The 24,524-nt window shown below is 39.1% G+C and overlaps 1 protein-coding gene across 1 annotated transcript in view; it reads right to left on the bottom strand.

Annotated features, from left to right (window-relative positions):
- The window catches only part of DCAF1 (DDB1-CUL4 associated factor 1), a 34,496-nt gene extending 10,902 nt beyond the window's left edge, over positions 1–23,594 (bottom strand). Inside the window, exons 1-5 of the mRNA XM_087672176.1 lie at positions 23,069–23,594; positions 21,969–22,050; positions 20,032–20,148; positions 19,755–19,948; positions 18,769–19,636 (exon numbers count right to left, since the gene is read on the bottom strand). Coding sequence (XP_087528302.1) covers positions 18,769–19,636; positions 19,755–19,948; positions 20,032–20,148; positions 21,969–22,050; positions 23,069–23,379 — 1,572 coding nt within the window. The 5' untranslated portion in view covers positions 23,380–23,594. The remainder of the gene's footprint in view (positions 1–18,768; positions 19,637–19,754; positions 19,949–20,031; positions 20,149–21,968; positions 22,051–23,068) is intronic.
- Positions 23,595–24,524: the final 930 nt, after the last annotated feature.

Raw genomic sequence — 24,524 nt, 5'->3', positions numbered from 1 at the left:
CACACAACCAATGACTCAATGTTGAATGCAATTGTCTTGTGTTTGGTATTCCATTTCCTAACCATATATCTAGGTTCCCCCTTTGCAATTTTCTTTTATTTTCTTCTATTTTCTCTTTTCTCTCATGTTGTGCAATCTATTGCAATAGTCTTCTACGCCTCCATCATTGCACTCACTTCTGACATAGTCTCCATCAAACAAGCATACTCCTCTTGCTCCATCCCCTATTGTGTAATAGGATCAACATTTGATGTGACACTTTTTGATAGCATCCTCAAGTTAACACTAACAAAGACCAAGTCATTCACCTTTTCCACTCCAAGCCAATTCCTCTTCTTTGAGGCAATATGGTTGTAGGAGATCCATAATTCTCCAAACAAGGAGCTCATGGCCTAACTCGAGATACAAATAGCCAAAAGTTGCAAGCCTAGCCCATTTGCCCCAAAATCCTCCTACCACACGGTTGCCCTAACCCTTAAGCAATCATCCTATCATATATGCAGCCATAAGAGCCTAGAACCTACATGTACTCAAAAAGTTGATCTCTAATATTACACCTAGTATCTACATCAAGCACCATGCACTTATAACCATCCTGTAATATGGCTCACCTCAACATCATTTTCTTCACCATTACCATCAAATGGTAAAGGTGAGTTGTATGCATTCCATCTCTCAATACAAACATCAAAGATCTCATATTTCTCACAATCAAGCATTAACAATTCCAACTTTTCAATCATCCTACCCATGGCCACACACACTTTGCCAATACATGGTTGCATAAGATCAACAAGCCTCAACAAGTATACGAGTGGCCACAACATTGCATTAATCCTCTTCACATCCTCCCAAAAATCAGTTCTCTCTACCTTTTTCTTGCATACTAAAGCAATGGGAGTGATCTGTCAATACAAATATGGTAGAGTTACCAACAAAAAGCTAGTTCAATGTACCATCACACCCCCCAAGACAACCCAACATCAAGAAATCATATACAAAATGAGTAGCTAAATACTTCGATAACATCTTCGATTTTTGAAAGCATCCATGGGCAACTTGCCAAAAAAGTCATTTCATAAGGTTAGGAATCCTGTTTCATGCATGCGTGTTTCTTAAATTTATGGAGCACCTATTTTAAACATTGACCAAAAAAAGCTCTACACTAAAAATGTTTTTGAACTTTTGTAATTAGCATTTATCATGGATTCATTGAGACTCTATCATGGATTATTATCAATTATTGGTATTTATTGCAAAAATGTTGTTTGAGTTGTTGTCTATCTATACTTCTATATTTAAAGGTAGTGTTGGTCATGGATAATAGGCCATGATGCATGTAAATATTGAGGTTATGATCAATGTGCATTTCTAGTGTATATAAACATGAATAATCACCACTTCTTATTTGCTATGTCACGTGACTCATACTCTATAAATTTATGAATTTACATAGAATTTCCATCTCAGACGAAATCCGTTTCTAATGTTTTATGAAACCCCTATAAAGCCTACAATTTACAAAACCCATTTCATACTTGCCATTCAAAAACCCTTAATAATTATGCTCATGGCAAAGGAATGGGTGATTTCAAATAAATGCAAGTGTATAATGTGCATCCTCAATCAATGGATCAACCCATAATAAGTTACCAATATCCTTGCGCAACCCATAATAAGTTGCCAATATCCTTGCGCAAATTGTTCAAGCAATGCACCATGCAGTAGAAAGTAGACTCCCTCACCAATGGCACTTGCTACCTTGTGTTCGAGCTCACCATATGCTATAAAACCCACCACAAGCTATGGCCCAGTAGCCTCAATGACAATAATCCACTTTGCAAAAAACTAATCTACAAACTTTCCAATCTATCAAGCATCATGCAAGGATATTAAATACATCTCACCTTACAAGTATGCCACAACCCATGGGTTGATCTCTTCCTTGGGTCACTCCAACCACTACGAGCTGGTGTGAAGTCATTCTTACACCCTTCTCTAATTTGTGCAGCTTGCTTCACAATGCACTTCCCCTTGTCAAGCATAGGAGTGCACAAGGTCTCGAAAGAGGTGGGGTGATTGTCTAGGACACATAAAATGACGAAGAAACACAAAGTTATAGCTTCAAATGTCCTCATCTAACTCAAATTGAGCCTCACAAGCAAGAGATCATTAGACGTGATACACAACTACCAATACTTCCTCTCATATCCTAGATGTGGCTAAAGACCAATGAAGGTAAAAAAGATCGGAGGGTGATCAAAGGAGTACCAATGTCAATGAAGTCTGTCAATATTAGTCAAGGAGTGAGACCCCCTCTCCAAATGAGAGCCCAATCCAATGGGAGACCACCACAAGCCAGTGGGTGTAGAGAGGTCTCATGTAGATCACTGCAAAAACATCCAATTGAAAATGGACAAACCAACCCTCTAACCCAATTAAGAGACGATAACGAAGAGTTGTTCATGGCATCATAACCTACGAAAGAAGAAGAACAAGGACCATGGGCCATGAGATGGACATGCAAGTGACAAGGAATGGTGGCTCAATGACAAAGGAAAGAGGACCCCACATAAAAGAAAACTGAAATCTCTAAGAATCTCTTCATAATCCTGGGTATTCCCCTTGAAACACAAAGGGCAAAGAAATCCACAATCGCATCCCCAATAATGTTTCCCCTCAAAGACATAGGAGGTACAAGGAACCACTAGAGGAGATGTTGGAGGATGGTGTAGAGCCTGTGGGATGGGTGGTGCACAAATGAGAATAGGTGTGGCAATAAAAAACTACCTCAAATTGCCCTTTACGCTAAAAGAAAAATGGGGCCTATATAGCCTCCTCTCCGACTAACATATTGTAAAAATAGCTTCCATAGTAGAATCCTCAACAAAGATAACCTACTTAATGAAGACAACCCAAGTACCAAGTTTCATAAGGCCATGAATTGAGAAAAGATGGAAGCCCAAGTCCAAAACATAAAGGACTTTCGAGATAGAGCTCGAAGATGGATGGTCATGCAAGAGAGGCAAGGTGCCAATACCACAAAGAGGCACCAATATGATGTCACCAATAGTTGTATCCTCATATGTAAACAGATCCTAGAGCCAATCTCCCCAAAGAGCCATAAGACTGGATGCACCGCTATCAATGAGCCAAGGCCTCTCAAAAGACGAGATAGTGACAAAAGTCTCCTCCAACTAATGGATGTGAAGGAACAATCAAGGAAAGGGGAGGGTATTTCTTCCAACATTTCTTTTCCAATTGCAATACTTCTAATATCCTTTGCACTTTCACTCTATATCTAATTCATAGTCTAAAGATGACTCCAATTTCTTTCATTTCTTCTATTTGGCATATCCTTTACCTAAAGATGATATTGCAAAGGCACGAGTCTTATGCTCTGGCTTTGCTAGAATCTCTTCCCTTGTGACACATCCTGCTCAAGCACCATCAAGGCTAGCTTTCCCCAAGTAAGAGTATCCCTCGTACAAGAGATGCAAATATTGGTATAGAGCATGTCATACTTTGGTGACGAGAGATGTGAGAGAAATGTCATAGCAAGGTCCTCCAAAGACACCATCTTACTAAGGGATGTTAATCTCTTCCGAACATCTGCGACGGTGCAAATACATCTTACACACACAAGCACAAAATCTACACAACTCAAAAAGAGAAAAGTGTGGGTTCTAACATTGAGTCTTCCATAAATATAACAAGTCTACGAATGCTTTAACATGGGAATCCATTGTAGGTCAAAACATGTAACTAAGGAGGAAGAACGTGAGAATGACAATACTTCGAACTTAACCAACTTGATCAATTATCACCATGAAAAATTAAAAGATAGAGAGAGAGAGAGAGAGAGAGAGAGAGAGAGGACTCAACACCACATTGAGAGAGGAACCAACCCCTCCCCCCCTTCTCAAGAATTTATTGAAATAAAACCACGAGCACCAACTACCTAAATCATATACAAAAGGGTTGATTTGTTGCAATTCTGAAAACTAGGATTTTAAAACCCTAATTTCTGAAAATTTTGAGCAAAAAGTTAATTCTCTTCTTTAGTGCTTGAATTAGATCAAGCTAAGTAAAAAGTATTTCTTGGATGAGAGATAGATAAGAGAGCACAAAGCATGCGGCTGATTTCAGCACGAGAGCTTGTTTCAAATGAAGAGAGAGACCTCCAATATATAGGTGTGGAACTTGGATACTCAAAATTGGAAAGTAGAGGCTATAAATAACAAGTGTTTGCTGAAAATGACAAGCATAGTGACATTGTCTCTTTAAAATGACACATATTCGCTTCTAAATGCCACATGTCACTTTTCGAGAGAAAGAAACTTTCAAACTTTCTATTCTAAAAATCTCTCAAATGATTAAGAATTTGAGATAGCTGCTAAAGACAAAATTAATCCTTGCGAAATTCTAAAGCCTTTGGCACGAACAGAATTTCCATTTAAGCAACTTTCAAAAATAATAACCTCCTAAATTTTAAGAGTTACCAAAATTTAGCTTTTGGAGAGCTTCATTATATAGGTTCACCAGTTCATGGTTTATTTCTTCGATCATGAGCATCTGGTTTCACTTTCTAAAACCACTCATTATATAGGCTTTTAGTCAAAGTGACTATCTGAGTGTAAAAGTCTTAGTTATCTGAGCTTTTTGGTCAATCTAACCACCCAACTAAAACTTTTAATCTCTCTTGGGCATCTCATCAATGACAACCCAAATATAATTATAGAGCATTCTGACCATTGGCTACCCTTAAATAGAAAGATGAATATTTAATCATATCTTAAAATACTTAAATAATACAAAGATGAGCATCAAATTGATTTGGAATCATAGAGCCAATATGTCTTGGTAATAATTGATATACAAAAGGTTTATTACAAAACATAGGGATCGTCACAAAATCCTATAGGTCAAAAGTCAAGGATCCACTCGACTTTGCCAGACCAAAGAGAGTAGTTCATCTCATCCAACATTTTTTAGACAAGTAGATATCGTAGGACAAGCACCTGTGTAAGGAGTATTATAATAGCCGATCGTGGATTGATGGCCACAAAAGATGGAAAAAAAATAGAATGGCACTTGAGAATGAACTTGTCACAAAGACGTGATATTTCAATGCTTTGCTTAGCATTTGATTAAGTGTTAATCAAAAGTACAAATCTAAGATGAATGTGATGTGCAAGTTAGTTATTTCACAATGACAAGCTAAGGAACCCGAGATGTCAATGGGTGCCAAAGATAAAAAGTTGTAGTAAGCAATACAAGTCAAGTACTAGATAGTGCATAGTGACTGATTTTGACCTAGAATATTTTATTAGCCATTAACGCCATTGGTGGTAACATTACAAACTAGGCATTAATTAATGAATTAATATCAACTCAAGGACTAATAAATACTTAAGATTGCTTAGATTGCAAATGGATCTACCCAATTTAATTGTTGAATGGTATAGTTTATTTTCTAAGCAAAAAATAGTAATTAAATTATTTTTAAAAAATTAACATTCTAAAAATTATTTTTCAAATTTAATATTCTAAAAATTACTACAAAATGCATTTAGAAGACTATCACTAAGCAAAACCTACCTATGCAAGTAAGAAAAAGGCTATTAAAGGCTCGTGGAGCCTCATTCCAGCATTGTTAAGGTTAGTAGAGAATGATAGAGAGATGTTGTTGCAATTCTCCAGTCATTAGTGATCAGCCGAACCATTAGAGACTATCAAGGAGAAGGTTTAATTGTTGGATAGTATAGTTAATTTTCTAAATTAAAAATAGTAATTATATTATTTTTCAAAATTAATATTCTAAAAATTACTAGAAAATGCATTTAGAAGGCTATCACTAAGCAAAACCTACCCATACAAGTGAGAAAAAGGCTATTAGAGGCTTGTGGAGCTTCATTCCAACATTGTAAAGGTTAGTAGATAATGATAGAGAGATGTTGCTGCAATTCTACAGCCATTGGTGATCAGCCCAACCATTAGAGACTATTAAGGAGTTGGTCTAATTGTTGGATGATATAGTTAACTTTCTTTCAAAATTAATATTCTAAAAATTACTAGAAAATGCATTTAGAAGGCTATCACTAAGCAAAACCTACCCATACAAGTGAGAAAAAGGCTACTAGAGGCTTGTGGAGCCTCATTCCAGCATTGTAAAGGTTAGTAGATAATGATAGAGAGATGTTGTTGCAATTCTACAGCCATTGGTGATCAGCCCAACCATTAGAGACTATTAAGGAGTTGGTCTAATTGTTGGATGATATAGTTAATTTTCTAAGCAAAAAATAGTAATTAAATTATTTTCAAATTCAATATTTAAAAAATGCTGCAAAATGCATTTAGAAGGCTATTACTTGGAAAAACCTGCCCATACAAGTGAGGAAAAGGCTATTTGAGGCTAGTGGAGCCTCATTCTAGCATTGTGAAGGTTAGCAGAAAATGACAGAGAGATGCTACTATAATTCTGCAACCATTGGTGATCGGCCCAACCATTAGACACTATCAAGGAGCTGGCCTACTTGATCAAGAGGTCTATAGAGGTAGGCGACAACCCCTTTAGATTGTATACAAGTAGATAGCAATATTTTTTGTTGAGAAACCACATCATTTCATACAATTTCACTTTTTCATCCCCATTTTTTGTTTCTATTTCCAATCCCAAAAAGGGTTTCTAGGGCCTTTTGAGAGAGTCTGAGCGCCACTCAAGAGACTTTAGTGGGCAAGAGTCGAGACTGTTCGCATCTCCCTCTCTCCTCTCTTTCCATCATCTTCTTCAAGGGCTATATCTCCTCAACATCAGATCTACGTTTGGAGTCCATCCTATTGGCATCAGCTCCTCCACCATGGCAATAGCTCATCTCCTTCTAACGTCAGCATCTCCACCTTGGAAACAGGTTCCTCCATCTTGGTGTCACCCACCACTCGCTTGGTGTCATCCACTTACAACCTGACTCTTGATCATCTGGCATCATCATCCTCTTCTTGGCATCAGCATATAGGCTCCTCTGCTTGCATTTGACAGCTCACCTCTTCTAGGCGAGATCACCTATTTGTGTTTTGCATCTTGGCTACTCCCCTTCATCAATGTTACACTTCCAGAAAAGGCTTCCATTATCAAAGGTTGTTCATCCTTGCGTTTGGCAATTTCTGGTATCTCTTCCTTCAAGCAGTTGTGCATCAATCCTAAGCAACATCCAATCTCTAAATTTGGGCTATCTAGGAGGTCACCTTCATCATCCATCAGTCTTCTTCCCTGTGCTGGAGATTCAAAGGCTCCTCACCCTTCAACAACAATCTCCCTACTCCAGGTGACACCTCATCATCCCTACAATTGCAAACTATTGTTCCCCACCCTTGGCTCCCCTTAAGCCGCCTTCTACCCCACCCACTTCTACTTAGGTTAGAGAGGCCACCTCAAGGTGTTCATTAGCTTCCGCTTTTGAGCTCCAAATACCTTCTTCGATATGACGAGCGATACTTCCTTCGTCATCAAACACCTTGAAGTTTGTGAACCATGAGCATTTGAATTTCCTATCTCCTTCAAATGGGGATTCAAAAAGGACTTTCATTACTTCTTCAACTTCAAAGGGGACTCCAACTCCTCTAGTTTTAGAGGAGGACCCTACTACTCTTAAAGTCCTTCACACATTATCTTTTACTTTCAAGGTTTGGCTCTCTTTCAAGCAATTTTTAACTCTACTGAAACCCAACATCTAGAGAATCTATCTTCGATCGGGGCCCTTAGATTTTCAAAGGCAACTGTATAACTAGGCCTTTATATTCCTTCCAACATGGTGAATGAGGCTAGTGGCTTCTCACCCAAGGTTGTGTTTCAAGTTCTACTGCTAGTCCCATCTCCTAACTATCTTCACATGTCTTCTTTCAAGTGGCATTCTCAAATTACAAGATGGATCTTTTTCTCTTTACCTCACTTCTCTTTTGTGCTCCTTTATGGGCTCGAGAGGGGTTGTCGAGAAGCCACATCATTCCATACGGTTTCCTTCTTCATTCCCATTTTTTGTTTCTGTTTCCAATCCCAAAAAGGCTTTGTAGGGCCTTTCGAGAGTGTCAGAGTACCACTCAAGAGGCTTCAATGAGCGAGACTTGAGACTATTCATACCTATATATTTGGCACCACCCATTCATTCTTCACTACTTCACACATCACCTCTCTCTCTCCTCTCCTTCCATCATCTTCTTCAAGCGCCCTATCTCCTCTACATTATGTTTGCATTTGGAGCCCATCCTGTTGGCGTCAACTCCTTCACCTTGGCGACAGCTCATCTTCTTCTAGCACCAACATCCCCAGCTTGGCGACAACTTCCTTCATCTTGGTGTCACCCACCCCACACCTGGCACTTACTACAACCAGTGGACACTCTTGATCATCCAACATCATCATCCTTTTCTTGGCATCAGCCTCTTGACTGCTCTTCCTCCGTTTGACAGCTCACCTCTTCTAGGCAGCATCACCCATTTACATTTTGCATCTTGGTTGCTCCCCTTCATCAAGCGTCACACTTCTAACATCTACATTTGGGTTGTCTAGCAAGTCACCTTCACCAACCATCAATCTTCTTCCTTGTGCTGCAGATTTAAAGGCTTCTCACCCTTCAACGACGATCTCCTTGCTTCAAGCAACACCTCATCATCCCTGCATTTGCAAACTCAAAGGCTTCTTTGGCAATCTCCATGCTCCAAGGCATCTTTCATGCTACAACCACCTTGCATCAAATTCACTTCATTATTTCGATCCTCCATCATCTTGTTTGTTTGAATTTCTATTCTCAGTGTTTGCCATACGCACTCTATGTTTCTTCTTGCAAACTATACTGTCTCTCTGGTTGCTCAATCATGTCTGGACAGTTTTGGGGCCCACAAGGACGGGTGACTACATGTGGGGTTCTTGTTAATGGTGATATGGAATCAATCAGCCTTTTATAACAATTTAAGTCAATTTTGTGACAAAACTCTAAAATTTCTCTCTCCAAATTCCTCTCTATTCTCAACCAATTCCCAATTTCCCTCAAGAGATCTCAACCAAATTCACTCCCAACAAGGTACAATTCCAAAATTAGGATTTACTAACCACCTTGGGAAGACTACTCAAAATTCAAAGCCTAATACTTGCAATTCAGCAACTGAATTTTGGGGATTTCAGAGAATTTGAAGATGCTAACCTGTCAACATTAAGTTCGGGGCGAAATTTTCATCCAAGGAGCACAATTGAAGGCCAACCCCCAAGCAAACTAGGGGGGCAAATTGGTTTGAAGTCTTGTTGGTTGCTATGAACAGCAAGATGTATTGAAGATTGAAGGTGATCAGGCTACATCTCAATGTACTTCAACCACTACCAATACAAGTTAAAGAAATACCACAAGAGGCGCCAATTTTGGAGCTAATTAGGTGTCCAATGTCCAAGATTAAGTGGTAACATTTGCACTTTCAGTTTATGTGAATTTTATACTTGTTGTAATCAGTGCTTAATCGGGTTATGTACCACCCTATTAAAAAAGAAAGGCTGGTTTCAAAACCCAAGCCATCGTTGGTCCAACCATCCAAGTCATGATCATTGTGTCAATCTCGACAGTCTAAACAACGATCCTCATGGTCACGGCTTTGCATACACTAGTCTTCTCGATTACGGTCATCACTTCGACAATCCTCACGGTCCCAATCCACACGATCCGCCCACACATACTGGTCTGCTATCTGCATCCTTTAAGAAACCTGCAAAAAAACAAGAAAATCCTGGTGCTATTGATGAGAACCACCTGTCAGATGATTGCTGCCACCTGTTCAGGGACCATCTGTCTGCTGTTCAGTAATATCCACTATGCAACAATGGAGAAGGGCAGGATTCAAGGGCAGTGTGTCAAAATGAAGCTGCTGCTGGTGAGAACGGCCTGCTGAAAGTGGCAGACTGATAAAACACAGCAGTTAGAGAGGCTGGCTGCAAAACTCAGGGTGTAGGGGCTGCTGTAGAGGAAAATGAAGCCTCAAAATGCATACACAAGGAGTGTATCAAGTGATACTATTACAGCATGACTCTGGGAATTCACATGAGAAGAGTTTGGCTTTAAAGTTGGTGTGAGAACCCACATAGATCTATAAATAGCACATATCCTTTATTTACCTACCCTAAATCTAAGGGGCAAATAACAAAAAATTTTGCAGAATCAGGTGTAACACAATGTCTTGGATTACAGATCCTGCATTGAAATATGCTTTTTAGGACATAATACAGCTAAAATCCCAATTACATTTCATAAAGTATGGAAAAACCATCAAAATGCCACTGCATTTTGTTGAAATTCCTAAAATACACCTCACATTTGAAAGAACCTGAAAAACACTAATATCATTTTAGATCAAACTGGTTACTACACGTATGAGCTCAAGAATAGTGGCACTTGTCTCCATGAATCATGAGCTTTTTTATTTCATCAATTGTATAATAGCATCAAAAATCCTCATTCTATCATCCACATTTGAGGAAAAAAATCCTCGTAAAAACTTCCAAACTAGCATGTATTTGTTGAGTTATAAGTTCATCATCCTCAGATTAGCTCTTTAAACCAGCTCCAAAATAGTAAATTACCAAAAGTTTCATTAAATCTAGAGGGGTTCTAGAGAGAGAGAGTTTATGTGTCCCACATGCAACACCCTAATTTGGGAGGATCCTTCCATGTCCATAAATAGACAAGCTGCCCACCATTCAGCCCTAGCCTTATGTGCAGGTTTCTCACTTCCACATGCAAACTTCAATCAGCCTTCCACCCAATACCTGTCCAACCTTCGCAACTTCCGGCTGCCACCTCTCTATTAGCCTTCCCAATAGATGGCAACTGCCCTCCATCTGCCACCCTACTGCCTAGCAACTTCCCTCTGCTGCATTTGGTATCCTCCTACCATTGCCAACTCCTCCAACACCTGTTTCTGCTTGCATTTGCTGCCCAACGCTTGGCATCAAGTTTCTCTCTTCGATGACTCCCTCCACAATTGTGTTTTGCAATCTAGGCTGCTACCTGAAACTAGCCTTCTTTCGAAAAGGGTGGTACTAAGCTGATTTAACACTAATTACAAGCAACATAAGATTCACACAAACTAAAAATGCACACTTTACCACTTTAATCTTGGACAAGGGACACTAGGTTGGCACAAAACTATTTTCCCTTGTAATATTTTCTTAACTTTTATTGCAAATAGATGGAGTACAACTAAGATTCTCTAATCTCCTCCACTAATGCAAGTGTCTCTTGCTGTCAAAACCAACTAACAAGCCTCCAAACCAATTTGCCCCTTGGTTTTCTCAAGGATTAGCCTTCACCTTGCTCCTTGAGAGAGAAATTCAACCCCAAATCTGATATTGGCTTGCTGGTCTCTTGAATCTCCCTAAAATTCCTCAACTTCAACTATTGGAATTCAAATCTTAGGGCCTCAATTCTAAGCATCCATCCCAAGGTAGCCGTCAAAACACTAATTTCTGCTGTAAATTAGGATTTACAACAGAGATTGACTGAAATCTCTTCCTCTGATGGCTGAAACTGCTAGAAAATATTGAGATAACTTGGGAGATGGCCACGAGATGAGAGATAAATTTCAAAGTTTCATCATGAGAATGTTGAAAAGTTACTATTGCCCTACTCAAACAGTCATGGAAGCTATCACCTACGGCTTAGGACCACCAGAAAGATTGTTGCGTCCTCCTATATGCTATCATCTATACCAAAAGAATCTTAGGCTGTTATCACCTGCTCTTGGAGGGTTCCAAACTTCTGTCACATGGTGTAGGAATAGTCCTTGGTGACTGCAACTCACATCACCAACATCTTCTTGCTCTCTAAGAACCTCCTACTCTCTCACAATGGTTGAAATAGACTTCCATCAACCCCTAAAATTATTTTACCACTTGCATGGGCAAGTTTTACCAAGTGATAACCTTCTAATCTCATTTTTCAGCATTATCCAACTTATAAAATTAATTTTTAAAATATTAATTCTGAAAATTAATTTAATAATTATTTTAATGCTCAAAATATTCATTCCATCAACCAATAATTAAACTGGCTAGGCCAATTTGTCTTCCAAGTATCCTTGATTGGTTATTGACCCTCGGACTAGAATTAATTAACTAATTAATGCCTAATCTCTAATGTCATCACTAACATTAGTAGCTAATAAATTGGTCTAGGCCCAAATCTAATACTGAGTACTACCTAGCACCTATCAAGCATAACTTATTATGACTTTTACCACCAACTAATATATCAAGGTTCTCAATCTCACATTGTGAAATAATTAACTTGCACCTCACATGTGCAAAGCCACATTAGCACATTTGATTAACTTTTAATCAAATGCTAAGCAATGCACTAAACTTCCATATCATCATAACAACCGCCTACATCATCTTCCATCACCTTTGCATATCGCTTGGTGCTCCATAACCTCTAGTGATCAACATTTTTATCTTCCACACTTTGACAATTCCTCCAACTGGTGGTTACAACACTCGAGATCCATCTTCAATAGACATCACACTTTGACACTCATTGCTCTACCCTTAAGCATTCTGTACACTCTTACATTCATTTACTGCATTGATTCATTCACTTCAAGTTCTCTTCTTTCTTTGTGTTTGTGTTTTTATCTTTTGCATTTTGCATTTTAAGCTTATGGGTTTTGCATTTAGAATTTGAACTTTGCACATCACTGTCTAGGTCTCTATGTTTTAATCGTGGTCATACATTTTGTGTTTCCTCAATATTGACAATCTCTGTAAGATTATGTTGGTCATAATGAGAACCCATCAAAATTCAAGGCACATTTAATAAATTTTGAACAAAATAAAAGAGTACAATGAGAATTTTACCAAATCTGAGGGGTATTTTAGCAATTTTTGCAATTTGAGGATTATCTAGTTTTTTCCTACTTTCTCCTAAATTTAACCTTAAAAATGAAACACTATATACTTCACAGGTTCAACAAATGAGAGAGAACTTTGAGCAAATGTCCAACAAACCTAGACATAAATAAGTCGAACCTGGCAAGTTTTCACACACTATTCAGCTTGTGTTTCGTTCAATGCTTCCCAAACTCAAACTGGTTACAGAAAAAATGTACACCTAACCCCTCCCCTAAGTGTGGGCATGTAATTTTTGAAATTGGACACAAACATAGGCACAAAGCCTTTACACACCAAAAGGACACATTTTGCAAAAAAATAAAAAATAATATGTTTATAATTTTTTTAATTGGTTGCAAATGTAAAAAGCACACCCTTGTCCGTCACTTTACAAACTAGGGGAGGGAGACTCCCCGTCCAAAAGTGGGCGAGAAATTCACATGTTTAGCAAGTAACCAACAAGTCATGTCCTCTCTAATGTGCAAAGGATTGTATATGCCCAACCCTAGTGTAAAAGACCATTGTAATAGATTGCACAACATAAGAGAAAAGAGAAAACAAAAGAATACTACAAACGGGAAACTCAAAGATATTCTTGGGAAATGGAACCCATATACCAAATGCAAGACATACATATAATAGTGAGTCATTGGCTATGTGGATACTGGCACTAGCTTCCTCTCTTCAACAAGACCTCCATTAAAAATCTGAAAATGGATGATGATATAGACTGAGAAGAAGGAATCGAGTATATAAGTATAAAATAATGCCAACAAAATAACAAGTCAATCAACATAATTATGCAATCAACCAACAATAAATGGCCCAAATAACTAGAAAGATAACAATAAAAAATCCCTCAAATAGTCTACAAAGCCTAGCCCATAGGTGCACATGCCCAAACTCACTCATGAGCAAACTAAACTGCTAACACACTCTCCAATCATGTACAATATAATGATAATGACTCATCATAGCCCACACAACAAAGGCCACCTAGAATAGAACCATGGATACCTAAGCAATGGATGGTCAAGCAACCACCAAGGTGCCTTGGAGATAACCTAAAGTCAATGTCAATCATACCACAACCTAATAATAGAGAAGAAAATTTGTCAAACAATGCCTCACGGTAGCATACATGACCATCCTATCAACAATGCCTCTGAGCATATGTGACCATGGATTCTCCATCTTTGGCCAAACTACCTAAGTGTTTCCTCGTCTGAGCTCGAACTACAAGCCAATCCCATTCTCTGTGAAGTAACAACCCATTGTAAGCTTGGAAGTCCATCCCAACTCCAAGATTTCAAAACCTAGCAAACTTCAGTCGCCCCTCTCTAAAACTTGTACACCTATATATCTATATAGATGTTGCTCACCTACCCCACCTAACCACCCTCTCACAATCCCCCTCTTACACTAAAGAGTCGTGAATCGAGAGATGACCACATCACCTGTACTAAAAAGCAACAAAAGACGGGGCAGCTAGGCCCTTCCCTTGATCTAAAGAAAATGACCCCTTCCATGCCTTGGCCGAAAAATCAAAGTCAAAGTAAAAGGTGAAGGATGACTCAACGGAGAAGTACATATCCCTATGACGTCTTCTTCTCCTTCTTTTTTCTCAAAGCCACTAACATCTTACAGTCCTTGCACAAATGCCCCTTTTTACCACACTGATAAGACTGGGCCTTCAACCTCTTCTTAGGATCACACCTCTCTGAAGCTGCAAAGGCCTCATTTTGGCCATCATGAAGTCTCCCATGTAAACGCAATGACATATAACCAGCCTTCCTCCTTGGAAAGGATAGTAAATAACCCGATTTAACACTAATTGCAGCAAGCATAAAATTCACATAAATTAAAAATGCAAATGTTATCACTTAATCTTGAACATTGAATAGTCTGTTGGCCCTAAAACTGATGCCCCTTGCAATATTTCTTTAACTTTTATTGCAAACGGATGGAGTACAACTAAGATCCTCTGCCCTCCTCCGCTAATCTAAGTGCCACTTGCTGTCAAAACTGACCAGCAAATCTCCAAACCAATTTGCCCCTTGGTTTGCTTGGGGATTGGCCTTCACCCTACTCCTTAAAAGACAAATTCAATCCCGAATCTGATATTGGCTGGCTGGCCTCTTGAATCTCTTTGAAATACCTTAATTTCAACTATTGTAATTCAAATCCTAGACCCTCAAATCTGAGCATGCATCTTGAGGTGGTTGTCAAATCCTAACTTCTACAACAAATCAGGGTTTACAGCAAAGATTGACTAAAATCTCTTCATCTGATGGCTCAAACTGCTAGAAAATACTAAGATAACTTGAGAGATGGCTAGGGAATGAGAGACAATGCTACAGAGAAATTTCAAAAATGCTAAAAAGCTACTTTTGCCTTACTCAAACAGCCATGAAAGCTGTCATCTATATCTTAGGATCACCAAAAAGATAGTTGTTCCCTCCTATATGCTATCATCTGCACTAGAAAGAACTTGGGCTAATGTCACCTGCTCTTGGAGGGCTTCAAAATGCTGTCTCATGCTGTAGGACTAATCCCTAGTTGTTGCAACTCACATCAACAGCCTCTCCTTACTCTCTAACAACCTCCTCCTCTCTCACAATGACTAGAATAAACATCCACCAGTCCCTAAAAACGTTTTTTCCACTTGCATGGACAAGTTTTGCCAAGTGGCAACCTTCTTATCCCATTTTTCAGCATTATCCAACTTATTAAATGAATTTTTAAAAAATAATTATAAAAATTAATTTAATAATTATTCCAATGCTCAAAAAATTCATTTCACCAGTCAATAATTAAATTGGCCAAGCCAATTTGTCTTCCAAGTATCCTTGAGCAGTTATTGACCCTTAAAATGGCATTAATTAATTAATTAATATCTAACCTCTAATGTCACCGTAGACATTAGTGGCCAATAAATTGGTCTAAGCCCAAATCTGATATCGAGTATTACATAGTACCTGTCAAGCATAACTTATTATAACTTTTGCCTTTGACACCTACTAACACCTTGAGGTCATGGATCCCACACTATGAAATAGTTATCATACACCTCACATATGCAACTGACGTTAGCACATCTAATTAACTTTTAATCAAATGCTAAGCAAAGTAATAAAATTTCACGCCCTCGTGACAATGGCGTGTCATGCTCAATCAGCATCAAGGACATATGTGTAAAGCTCACCGGCATCAATGATGTCTAGGCCCACAAAGCATTGGCTACTCCGTCAAACTTCGATGAGAGCTTGTAAAGCACAACCCCAATAAGATGAGCCTCTAGAAGCACGGACCGCATATGCTAAAGCAGTTCTTATAACTGTGTAACACAAAGTAAAAATGACTGAATAGTATCATTAGGCTCAAGCTTCATTTGCTGGAGCTAGCCATAGAGGGTCACTATATATATAGTCAAGGCCCGAGGGCGTCTTATACAACATCGAAAGTTTCTCCCATACTATAAAAGCTATCATGCAAGAGGTGACCATCGATAGTACCTCCTTAGAGATACATCAAAGAATAGCAAAATATGCACGAGCATAATCAAAATCCCATGTAAGCACTCCTTCCTCATGCTTGTCCTGGTCCCAATCATCTAGAAGAAAAGTGGAAGGTTGAGATTGCTCGATAGCTCTGGCAATCATGTACCATAATCACTTTTGCACAAACCATACTTTCATAACAGCACTCCATGTTAAGTAATCAAAGCCATGAAATTTGCATAGTTACCAAGAAACCTATTTCATAAGGTTAAGAAACTCGTTTCATACCTAGGCATTTCATAAACGTATGAAACACCTATTTTAAACTTTGACAAATGTCATAATCTAAATGTCTTGGGACTTTTGTAATCATAGTTTATCATGGATTCATTTAACACATTGACATTGGAGTTTTTTTTTTTAAATTGTTATTTATGATGATTGTATATATTAATGGCTCCTTTTACAGCTAAAGTTGATATTGAGTATGAATAGCGGACCATGATACATGCAAATATTGATGTTATGTTGAATGTTCATTTACATTGTATAAAATATTGAATAATGACAATCTCTGTTTTCTGTCACATGAGTCATGTAGTATATGTATATAAAACTTTCACACTTTTTTCATCTCGAATGAAACTCGTCTCTAGCGTTTTACGAAACTCGTATGAAACCTATGAAACTCATTTCATACCTCCCATTGTAAGAACAAGGAGCCATTTGGAGAGGATAGGAGGAGGAGATAAAGACTAGAGAGCGAGTACAAACAAACACAACACAAACTACATGGATGGCGAGGTCATATGTAGTGGCAAGAGGAGCTGATCAAAAAACAACTGCAAGATCTGAGAGAATCAAGGTGAAAACAGAGAGAAAACACTATCCGAAGGCTAGAAAACCTGTCTTCCAACCTAAACAAGTATTAAATGCGGAAAACGCAGCAGCTGCAGATCAAAACGCAAACAAATAAGGCATTAAATACATTTTCCAGTATTAAATTAATGCTAAGGATCAAAAATGTGGGCAGCTGAGATAAAACACAAGCTTCAAGGGTAGAAAATCAGGCCGAGTTGCAACAAGGACAGGTCGCCTGGGCTGCAACAAATAGCAAGAGGCTAATTAGCAGAAAAATAGGGTGAGGGCAGACTGTCCACAGCAGAAATCAGCACCCACAGCCCAAACACAGACGAATACCATGTCAAAAGTGGATGCAGTGATGGAAGCACAACACAACAGAAAAGAGAACCCTCAAAGAGATGCTTGGGAAATGGAATCCATATACCAAACACGACAGTCGCATACAATAGTGAGTCGCTAGTTGTGTGGGCACTGACACTAGCTCCATCTCTCCAACAAGACCTGCATTGGGAATTTGCAAGTGTATGATGATACAAACTGAGGAGAAGGGAGCTGATGTATAGGCATAAAATAATACCAACAAAACAACAGGTTGGCCAGCAATAAATGGCCCAAATCACCAGAATGGTGACAATAAAAAATATGTAAAATAGTCTACAATGCCCAGCCCACAACTGTACATGCCCAAACTCACTCATCAGCTGACTAAACTGCTCATAGTTTATTCAGATCATTGCAGCCTACTTGCATTTAAATGCTTCCCAAACCCATAATTATCCAGATTACAAGCAGCCAACTTGGATTTGCAGCTTGCTGTCCCTAAGTCCACAAAAAGCTTAAACAAGTTACTGTTGGAATCTTTAGACCAGGAATAGGTAAGCGAAATCAGGTGCTTACAAATGTTCTTTCAACAGTGCATCAGTACCTAAAAATGTCACCACTCCTATCACCTTGAACAGGGCACCAGAAATATGGACAGTTCTTGCATTAGCACCTAGAATTGTGTTGCAGCTTTAAATCACGGATAGTACCTCTAATGATACCCTCAATATCACTAGCACTGACTGCCAAGCATATAATACCCTCACCAATAATACCCTCACTATCACAAGTACTGAGCACCAAGTATTGTTGCACTTAATTATGCAGCTGTGCAGAAGGGGCACATGAAGAGAGAAAAACATGTTACATCTATATATGCCAATGGGCTTATGAGACTTGCAGAATCTCACAGAGCTGTTCTCATGCTCTTCTATTTTTCCTGTCATTAACAGACATAAGTGTCAAGCTAAAACTAACCAATACTACATTAAGAACAGAGAAAAGTGCATTTACTGGAAAATACATACATAAAATGCAGATTCTAAAACTGCTATTGAATGGTTAAAACATACAGAACACCAATCATCACTCCATCATGTTCCAAGCTGGAATCTAGCTCAAGGTAAAAGGCAAATATGTACTACGAGATCAAAATACCTCCATTGCAGCTGCTTTAACCAGTTCCATAGCTGCCTCTCCTGCAGCTTTGACAGCTTCATGGGAAGCTTTCGCAGCTTTTGCCTCAGCTTCTGCAGCCCTGGCTGCTCTCCTCACATGAACAGAAATGTCAACATCACCAACTATAGCGCTCCCATCTTGTTCATCAAATTCTTTCTCAGCTTCCACAGTACCAAAGTCCACATCTTCCACCATAGTGCTCCCATCCATGAGTTTTGAAGAATCACTTCCTATTTCAGTCTTGTGGACTTCTTTTTCCTTTGTGTTCCTAATCCGAACACCTGCATTGGGTGAAGTAAGAAGCTTCTCACCGTCCAGAAATCCATCACCTCCCCTTCCCTTCCCTCTGGCCTTCATGATAGCCCTTTCTCGATTATCACCTTTCCGTTTAGAAGCCTCTCCTCTACCAGCCTCATCAATATCATCATCCCGCCCTGAACGACTAGCTCCGTGAGAATCAGACAACTTAGTTTTTGAATCTCTTTTATCTTTCCTTTTCCATTTTTCATCACCAATCCAGTCTGTATCATCATCTGCATCATAAGCACGATTGCTCCTTTCCATATAAGATTCCGAACTGATTCTTTCTTCAAAGGAACCCTCTTCTAGAATAGATCCACCAGGTAAGATCCTCTCCCTGCATTCTTCTCCATCCCGGGCTTCTAAGGACAGTCTTGCTCGATTCCTTGTGTCTTCTCGAGTTTTCAAAACACTAGAACCACTAGGCCGACTGTCACAAAACTGTGCATCTTTCTGGTTGCTGCTTTCTTTCAAAACACGCAGCCGAAGGTAATGCATAAGCTTTGCAGCCACGCCACTTGCTAGCACCTCTTCCACAATTCCTCCCCTGAAGGCAGAGCACAAATTGTTAAAAGACAGCATATTAACAAATATATATTCTCGATGTCATGTACCCAGTAGTCAAAGCTAAAAGAATCGTTAAATATATTCTCAACATCACATACCCAGTAGTCAAAGCAACAGCAAGAAGTCCCAAATTAAAGGTTCTCAGCATTTCCCACTCAAAAGAAGTGACCTTTCTCAATCTAGAGCTCCCCGGCTTTTTGGGACTTAAGACTTCAGCAGCAGACTTCGGAGGGTCCTCAATCGCCCACCTTTTTATGTTGGCAAGTACGGCCTCTTCAAACACATCTGGATGCTGCAAAAAACAGTTTATGACTGCAACGGATATCAAAAGTGTAATAGGTGTAAGAATGCTACAAATCTAAAAAATGCAAGTACCATTCCACAAGATAAACATGCAAGCAGCAGCCTTGCAGCGCCTGCTTGGACAGCTGTTGAGTGTCTGGATTCTACCAACAGTTTTGAAGACAGGAGCTCAAAAAAATCATCATTTTCCTGCAAAACGTTTTTAAAAACATCTGATAAACTTTCAGATCTCAAAAACTAACTCCATAAAAATCAAGGAAAAGGAAACCTTGTCAACTAAAATGAGCATCTGAGGCAGCAAGGTACTTTCAAGCATCTATGTTTGTATTAGTTTCTTATCATTTTTCTAGCAGTTCCGGTTTCTGTTCAATGACAAACCGGTCTACCCAATGCACTACTGCCTAGATTGCATGGTGATCATCCAAGCTATTTCCAATTCCATTCTAAGGGACCATTCACAGCCAAGAATGAGCTGTATGCATTTTCATAAAGTTCAAGCTCCTCCCCTGTGTATTGGATGTATCCAGCTCATCTACTATGTAGCTCCTCTGATCACATATAAGGCACATTACTTATAGGCCTCAATATGCAATGTTGAGCTCTTCCAAAGAATATATTATATTTCAAAACGAGCATCTCAATACTAGAATTAAAGGTAATCCAGTGGCAAAAAAAGCTGCTCAAACCTGCCCCCACTCATACTTTCAAACTGCTCATCACCTCCTTATAGGCAAGCATCTAACAGTTCCTTCCCCATCTTGCTTTCAAGGAATACCAATAACATTTTATTTTCTAAACTGATATTTGTAAGCATTTTTCTTCAGGATACACAGTGGGATGTGCTTCAGACATGCTGTGTGTCTCAATACTCAAGACAGCATTATCCTAGAGCCACTCGGATCCATGCTAGTAGCCCCACTTGATACCACTGCCGATGACAGTATATGAAGTGTTGGCCATTTGTAGTGAAAAAATATCTGGCGTCATTGATCATATAACCTCCTATTTCAATTTTCATGTATGGTTGCTCTTGTGCTTCCAAACTCTTCATATCCTCCAAGCAGCTCCTCAGTAATGGCCCTATGTGTGCTGAGATAACATGGATATCTGATTTTTGGGTGCATGTTAAGGATCTAAAATATTCAGTGAGGCTCAGCTAAGCTTGTGCAAGGTTGGACTGGGGTCCAATCAAGAATCTTTGCCATGTAGATGGGAAGAATTTATGTAATGTTTCCTATTTAACCACCTATGCAATCACTCTTATCATTCAATACTTGTTGTGAAAGAAGAGTGCTGAAACTCAGGCCTTCAGCAAGTCCTCCATATGGTCACGTCTTTATATGACCTGATAGAAAGTGGAGGAATGACCCTGGATGAATAGATGTAGAAAAGGCACCTTCACATGGGTGACCCCACAAATGCCACACAGAAAAGTCATCATTTGCCTATTGTAGAAACAGCACCTCAAACGGGTGACCCCACAAATGCCACTCAGAAAAGTCATCATTTGCCTATTGTACTTCACATGCACAAGGAATAATAATGCAATCAATCTTTTTCATTGTGTCCCTTTAAATCTCCCTTAATTGTGTTCCTCTTCCAACTTCTTTGAGCTCCTCCCAAGCTATGCTACCCATGATTGACTAACTGTTGATAGTCTTGATCCATGTACCCTACACTCAAATGTATCCAAACAGCCATATTGATGGCTCGTCCAAGATTGTTTGGAGTATAAAACAGCTTTCAAGGTATGCCACATGATGGAATGTCTGAGGCTATATGGGATTTGATAAGACACTGTTGGTATAGCAAGATCCGTGCAAAGCAAAATGAACTCCTATTTGGAACATAGTCTAGTATCTCTTTGGACTACCTCACCACAAGACATGTAAATACATGTTGAGAACTGAAGCTCGTGATGAATTGTAATAATAATCACAAGGAACAACAGCAACAATAGCAATATGACACAAGTAAATTAGAAAATACTTGAAATTTCTTAACCTTACCCTGATCAGAGTAATTAACCTTCCAATTGTGTGAGCTGACCGAGCACTGTTAGATGCCGGATGCCCCACTTCCTTTTCAAACCTGTACAAAGAAAAGTTGATTGTTAATCACATGATAAAAGCATCCCTTCAAGACATCCATTTATAAGTCCAAGTTAACTTCATATTTTAGAGTTAAAAGACTTTAAAAAAAGCAACTCACTGCCAATTCATCCAAATTCCAAATTCCGGCCATCCTTCAAAACTTAAGACATTTAAAAATACATATGACACAGCATGTAGAAGTAGGAATTAATACTACAGTTGGACTGCCCTGAGAGGCCTTGTATATATGTGATTTGCTTTGTTTTCAGCTCCAGCTAGATTGTTGAGCATTTGTACTACTTCATTGTATTTTCTTCTGAGTAATTTAATTAGCCACACCTTTTTTCACAAAAAGACCTAATGCTCTAATTCGCTATTGACAGCCTCTTTCCAAGCCTAACCAACAACCAAGCTATCCAACCTTTGCCGGTAAAAGGCTTCCCACACAATCTCCACTGTATTTTACAGAGTACAATGACTTTTTGTGCCACTAAGGTTCATGATGCAGCTTAAGAACCCATCCTAGCTTTACACCGGTCATTTTCACATTCTAAAACTGGCAAGACTAAACGGATAAAAAAGCGATTAGATGTATCTGTGGAGAAAGAGTTGAGAAAGGTTGCCGAATAGCAAGGCCTAGCAATTTGATACTGAATAGGTGACGAGCTAAACATGAAATATTCTACTGGTTGCAACAAATTCATCTGTAACTTACTGATATGCAATCTGAACTAGATAAAACTCAATGCAATTATCTCCTGAATATTACTTTTATATGGTGAAAGAATGTTAGATTTTTTAGAAGCGCAGTTGAGCGGAAAGTCAGACCAATAGGTCTAATAATTTATTTTTGAATACTGCTTCCAGGACAGAGAAACCCTAAGTCTTTCCAATTTCTCGTAATATAAATATCATTCCTTTGACGCTCGAATTCAGAACACAAGGAAGTAATATATGATAGTACAGATGCATAACACTGAAGCACAGAAGAAAGAATGAGAGCGCTGATACTATACCTAGATTCCTCTTGCTCAAGGATGGACGCAAGGTTGTGAAGAAAGCGAGGGTGAGGGGAGGGCCGAGCAGCGGTGATGCGCCGCATGAGGTTGCGCACCTTGTGAAGCAGGTCCTCGCTGTCAGGGCTAGTGCCCGAGGGTTGGCCTCGGTCACGGCTCTTATTCTCCTCATCATTGTCGTCTGGAGGAGTGCTAGGGGAAGCGGAACCTGTGGCAATGGCAGCACCGTCATCAATGGCAGTGGCAGCGGCTGCAGCCGCAGAGAAGGTGGAGGAGCTTCCTTGAGGCGGTGCAGACTCAGGATCCGCCATAGCAAAAGGGCCGATTGTAACCTCCGCTTGTGCTATTTCTTTGTTAAATCTCCTGCTGATGCTTCTGCGTCTGTGTTCTTCGATCACCTCCTCGTATTGCCGCGGGTAATGGCTCCGCCTCCGCGACCTCGGTGAGCAGAAATTGAGGTAACAAGCGTATGCGAGCAATAGAAAGGAAAAAAGGAATGCAAACAGGAATGGAGGCACAGGTAATGCATTTGAAAGAAGAAAACAAATGGAGAAACAAAGAAAAGAGTGCCAAAATTTAAACGAGGGCCTTTAGGAGCTAATCAAGTGTTTTACACAAGATAATAGCATTTTCTAGAGAGTTTATGACACTAAGTCGGAGATTATAGCACTCCCTAGGGAGATGATCACACTAAGTTGGAGATTATATTTATAGTAATTCCTAGTAGAGTATTTTGGTATAGAAATTGTATTATTTCTTAGGCAAAGTATTGCACTAAAGTCTTGGATTGTTGTTAATTATGTAGAGGCACATTAATTAGTAAATACATATTTACATGCAAAGATGGGCTATACCATCTTTAGAGACAAGTTTTCCCTAGGGATTTGACAAAAACATACACCTTGCATACTATTTAGGGCCTTTAAACATAGCTATGGTATTCTTCCTACACAAATCAAAAGTTTCACCAATCTCCCTTCGGGCATGCATGTTCATAAAGACCTTGTACTTCCTAAACAATCTACATGTTTGAGGCCGCTGCTCTAATCATATTCATGGCTTCACGTATTCTATCTTTGAGGTTTCCCCAAAAGGAATAAGCTTTTGATTCACTCTCTACCTATGAATCCTACCTTTTAACCTTATTTCTAACTTTGTTCCAAAATCCTTGAAATTTTAGACGTACAAGACAAACCAAGGGGACATCCGTGCTTTTCCCAAACTTGTTTCCAATGGGGAAGCTCTTGGTCACAACCTTCCACAGTCTTTTTCTTCTCTTCCAAAAATGCAATCCCTATGAGAGGGGATTTCCTCTTCCACTTTTCTTTAAGATTGAAAAAGGAGATTTCATTTCTTCTAAGATCTCTTGCATTGATTGTGACAAATACCATTGCCTTTCCCCTATGCCTATATAACACCTAAATTAGTAACATGATCTCTATGTTTCTAGTCAAGG

This window comes from Lygodium microphyllum, chromosome 29, assembly GCF_053477565.2.
Source record: "Lygodium microphyllum isolate KBCC chromosome 29, Lygodium_microphyllum_v1.1.10, whole genome shotgun sequence".
Classification (NCBI taxonomy): domain Eukaryota; kingdom Viridiplantae; phylum Streptophyta; class Polypodiopsida; order Schizaeales; family Lygodiaceae; genus Lygodium; species Lygodium microphyllum.
This window is presented reverse-complemented; position numbering and strand designations above follow the sequence as displayed.